This window comes from Pogonomyrmex barbatus, unplaced genomic scaffold, assembly GCF_055798465.1.
Source record: "Pogonomyrmex barbatus isolate J1 unplaced genomic scaffold, ASM5579846v1 scaffold8, whole genome shotgun sequence".
NCBI classification, from domain to species: Eukaryota; Metazoa; Arthropoda; class Insecta; order Hymenoptera; family Formicidae; genus Pogonomyrmex; species Pogonomyrmex barbatus.
The window spans coordinates 850069-854844 of NW_028297182.1; the positions used below are offsets into that span (position 1 = coordinate 850069).

Here is a 4776-nt window from a genome sequence, read left to right on the forward strand (position 1 = left end):
GAACTGTGATTACGTATTTTTCAAGCACGCCACATGTTGCCTAGATTATAATACAGCGATTATACGAAAAGATTTCCGCAAATCAATTTTGTCCGCAACTGAGAACGATATTGCATTACAATTACTAATAATTTATACAAGGACAAAATGCCTCGAGCGAGGAATTTAAATTTACGAATTAAAGAAAATTTTGCGGTAACGAATAACAAGAGTCGATAACGATACAGTCATTCCTTACGCAAATTGTTTAAAACTCAAGGTCATGTATACGTAATACATCGTCTACGGAATACGAATAAAGAATTGGAGCACGAGAATTCTTTTCACGTACAACACATAAATTCCTTGCTCGTTATATGCTCTATCAACTTACATTCTTCTAGTACTTCCAATACAAATTTAATGATCGTTATTATTTCACATAGATTTAACATTTCTTACCTCTAGCATTATATATTATCGAAAAATGTTATTTGATACAATTATCATCTTTAATTTCTTTTTCTTTCTTATAAAAAAAAAACGTTTTAACATTTTTCTCTCTCTATGTTAAGTTTTTTTAAGTTTTATGACGATTATTATTCATAAAAAAATAGCATCCTTAATTATCCGCACTAATAATTATGTACATGTTAGTGATAATAAATCGGAATAATAAAATAATTAAAATAATTTTAATAAGAATTTTCTAATTTACGATAAAAATATTTATAAAGTATTTTACATTACGAGAGAATGTATTATATCGTCACAGGAAATGGCTTCATCGCGCATATTTTTCTCGATAAATTATGGCGAGGACAAGAGGACGATTTCGTGCGACTAACGAACCGTGTCCAGGCCCCTTATAAGACATCCGAAGTAATGAGCTCCATCAGAAACAGTGAATCAGGAGCAACGCATCAATCTCGTCCAGCACAATGAGATACCTAGTCGTCGTCCTTATCACCGTGTGCACCTTTTCATCCACCTCCGTTTTCGCCGAGGAGCAGTACACCACAAAATTTGACAATGTAGACGTGGACGCTATAATAAACAACGAGAGGCTGCTAAACGGATATGTGGGTTGTCTGCTCGATCGAAACCCCTGCACCCCGGACGCGGCGGAACTTAAAAGTAAGTGCGTCGAACAGCGAAGAGTCCGTTTCTCTTTAGTTCACGAAATATCGAGACTCGAAACGTTCTGAATAAAAACAGAACTTTGTAATTAATACACATACGTTTCTTTTCTCTTATAAAGCCTTGAATATCAAAATTTTTGAAAGCCAAGATCGAGGTCTTTCGATATTCTCAAATAATTGTGTAGGACGCTTCAGCATAACTTCTCTTTATTTAAAAATTAATGTTCCCACCCTGTGGGTATCCCACCCTCCGGGGTAGATACAAGAAGAGAAGCGGTTAGGCCACGCGCAATATAAAATACTTTATAGACGGAGGACAATAGCCCTCCCCTCCCCCCTCCTCGCCTTGTGGGCACTTAATATAGCTGACGGGGTCGCTCCCCGGCAGTGTATGTACCTTATAATACTAATTGATCCTCCCTAATTGAGCTCGCGTGCTAGGGGGAATAACGCAACAGAGTACTTGGTGACCTCCCGGGGTGTATCACAGATAAGTGGGTTAAAAGATAAAAGGACGCGCGGCAATAATAATAATAATAAAATTAAAATATAAAAAAGTTAACGCGGCACACTCACACTTTGATTTTTTATTCTAATAACCAATTCAAATGTTTTATTTAATTATTTTGATTCGATAAATTTATTTTCAGATTTTTACCCGATCCGAAAAATTTTTTATGATACTTCAGTAAAATTGTTCTCTTTGCGCAATATCTTGTCATAGTATTGTCGTAGTATTGTAATGACGATGCATCCCTTTTAGAAAATCTGCCGGATGCGTTGGAGCACGACTGCGCCGGATGTAGCGAGGCGCAGAAGAACGCGGCCGACAAGATCTCTCATCATCTGATAGACAATAAGCCAGACGATTGGAAACTGCTGGAAGATAAATACGATCCCACCGGGGCGTATCGACGACGTTACCTGGAAAACAAATCCAAAGACGAGGGTAGATTCGACTAGAATTGTTCTTTACATTGTAAAGACCGTCTCTAAGGTCGACCACAGCTCTATCCATCGGACTCGAATGCTTACCGTAATCCTTGTCACATACGGCGATTTTACTTTACATAACGATTGCATAACAGAAAACTCTATCGCGTTTCATCATTTCATGGAAGTTTCCATTGAGACAAAATATTCAAAAAATATGTCAAAAACGTATGAGCTAGCATTTTCATTTTAACAACTTCTTTTAATTGTAATTTCTTTTTTTGCAAATTTTTTTGATAAATTTACATCAATTTTATGATTAAAAATATACAATATATATATATATATATTACAATATAAAATATACAATATATATATATATATATATATATATATATATATATATGTGTATTTATTTTTATTAATTTATTAGACTTTTTACTGACTTTTAAAAGTAAATATTTTAATGTAACGAATTAATATCCTCGAATAAATAACGAGTTATTTTACAAATCGTTTTGTTATGTTCTAAATTAGCAAATATCATGTGAAAAAAATTGCACGAATAACATAATGTACATATAAAAAAAATTCATTACAATTTATTTTATCTTAATATTCAGGATATACAAGACAAGGATTCATTCTATCGTTCATAAAAATGATATAATTAAAAGTAGCCTCAGAGCATTAAGATTAGAATTATATGCAAATAATAGCAGTAATGTATTATTAATAATGCACAAAGAGAGAGAAAAAGAAAGAGAAGTATTAAATAATTTCCTGCAAATTATTATAATTTTACATGTAAAAAGAGGTGAAGCAATTCAGGTACAATTGTCCTTGCATAACGTGAAGAAGCAATTATATCTAACTCCAATTCCACTGTTAGAACATCTGTGTAGCAATAATAAATTGGAAAGAAAAGTAAAGGAAAAAAAACATATCTATCTACTTATTATGTATCTATCTATTTATCTATTTTTATAACAACTTGATCAAACTTCAATTTATTTTAATCTGTTTTCTTTTAAAATCTATATGTATTTAATTATAAAATATATATTGCTTTTAATCCCGTTGTTATATATATAAAACATATATTCATGTTTATATATTTATCTTATTTTATTAAAATAAATTAACTCGTTTTTTCATCATTGATTCGTTCATGATCTTATCTATCTACAATAAACTGCTAAGAAATAAGTTTATCACTGTTCTTTAATATTGTCTATAATGTCGAATTATATAAATAAATACAACTGTAATTACGATTTAATATTACCTAATATTTATTAAAATATTTATTACTCGAATTTAATAATGAAAATGTTTTTGCTGCTAGTAATTCTCTTCTTTATCGATGATTGTATCAATGATGTAACGAGTACTCATATTCGTCGGCAGATTCCGCTTTGTGATTGCATCTTGGTTCATAAGGCAAGTTCGTTATATGTTATCTCCAAATTATCAATAATTTTATTAATAACTAAAGAAAGAGATTATTTACCTTTTCCATCCCATTTTGTTGATTTTTCTTAAATTTGACACTTTTTTCTTTTTCCTAAAATATATTAATTGATACACGCTACATTTCACGTTAATATGAACATCACGATTACAACGTCATATCATTATTTTATTGCAATAATTTTGTTTAAATATAATCATTGTAAGTTTCATTATATATAATTATGTAAGAAAAGTTTACATCGAGTTAGTGGCGTATACGGCGCAGAATGACGATGTTAAGGCAACGGTGATGCTTAATCGTTTAGAAAGACTTCCTCGTGCTACCAACCAACAGAAATGCTATGAAAGGCGACCAAGATCTCTCGGGTGATCTCTTTTTTATAAGTTTCGGATTACCAAAAATATATCTCGGATATTCAGCACTTGACGCGGGTGGTCATCACGCTAGAGCAACCCTTCACGTGATTCCCAGAAGCTCGGGGTCCGTAATAAAAAAGAAAGTAAGAAAAAAAAAAAAAGAAAGAATAAAAAGTAGACGAGAAGGATCGCGTAATAAATTGGGAAGTAATGTGAAGAAACGAAGAGATAGAGCGCGCGACGCGACTCGAGTATCGCCGTATCGTGAGCCGTCCGTAGAAAGAGGAACGGCGCGCGATTATAAGAGAAATCTCTCGTCGAGGAGGATTCGAGAGAGGCGAGACGGACAATCGCCGCGCAATTTATCAAGCTTTCCTGAAACGACGTACCGAACGACGTCTTCAAGGACCGGATCGATCGGGGAGCGAGCGACTCGACAATTACCGGAAATTACACACCGATCTCCCTGTCCGATCGAGCGACGTCATCCTACGAAAGCTCGAAAACGATTTGGATCGAGAGAGGCCAGCGAGCCACTCTTGCGATTTGATCCACTATACGCGCGTACATACATACGCGGGAAAGAGAGAGGGGAGGGGGAGAGAGAGAGAGAGAGAGAGAGAGAGAGAGAGAGAGAGAGAGAGAGAGAGCCTGCACACCTTCTCACACGGTAACAGGCAGGCTATCGTGGTTATTAAGGAAACAGACGAAGGAACGAAACGAAGGAACAAGCGCGTTGGGTGGTCTCGCCCCGCTGTTTATGGGGCACTGCATCTGCTGGCCCCGTATAACCCTCCGCGAGCGAGCGAGCGAGCGAGCGCGACCTGTGTGGTCCCACCTTACGTCGGACTTTGCATTCGATTCACTACTTGCTAATGGTAGCCGCATT

The 4776-nt window shown here is 35.1% G+C and overlaps 1 protein-coding gene across 1 annotated transcript; it reads left to right on the top strand.

Moving 5' to 3' along the window:
- The first annotated feature begins 736 nt into the window (after positions 1–736).
- CSP4 (chemosensory protein 4) lies at positions 737–3336 on the top strand. The gene is made up of 2 exons (XM_011636470.3): positions 737–1116; positions 1885–3336. Exons 1-2 carry the CDS (start codon positions 921–923, stop codon positions 2082–2084), a joined length of 396 nt encoding a protein of 131 aa, XP_011634772.1. The 5' UTR covers positions 737–920; the 3' UTR covers positions 2085–3336.
- Positions 3337–4776: the final 1440 nt, after the last annotated feature.

Excerpts from the sequence above, each read along its gene's own strand:
- CSP4 (XM_011636470.3), top strand. The coding sequence starts at position 921 with ATGAGATACCTAGTCGTCGTCCTTATCACCGTGTGCACCTTTTCATCC. Across the intron at positions 1,117-1,884 it reads GGACGCGGCGGAACTTAAAA|AAAATCTGCCGGATGCGTTG; the intron begins GTAAGTGCGTCG and ends CATCCCTTTTAG.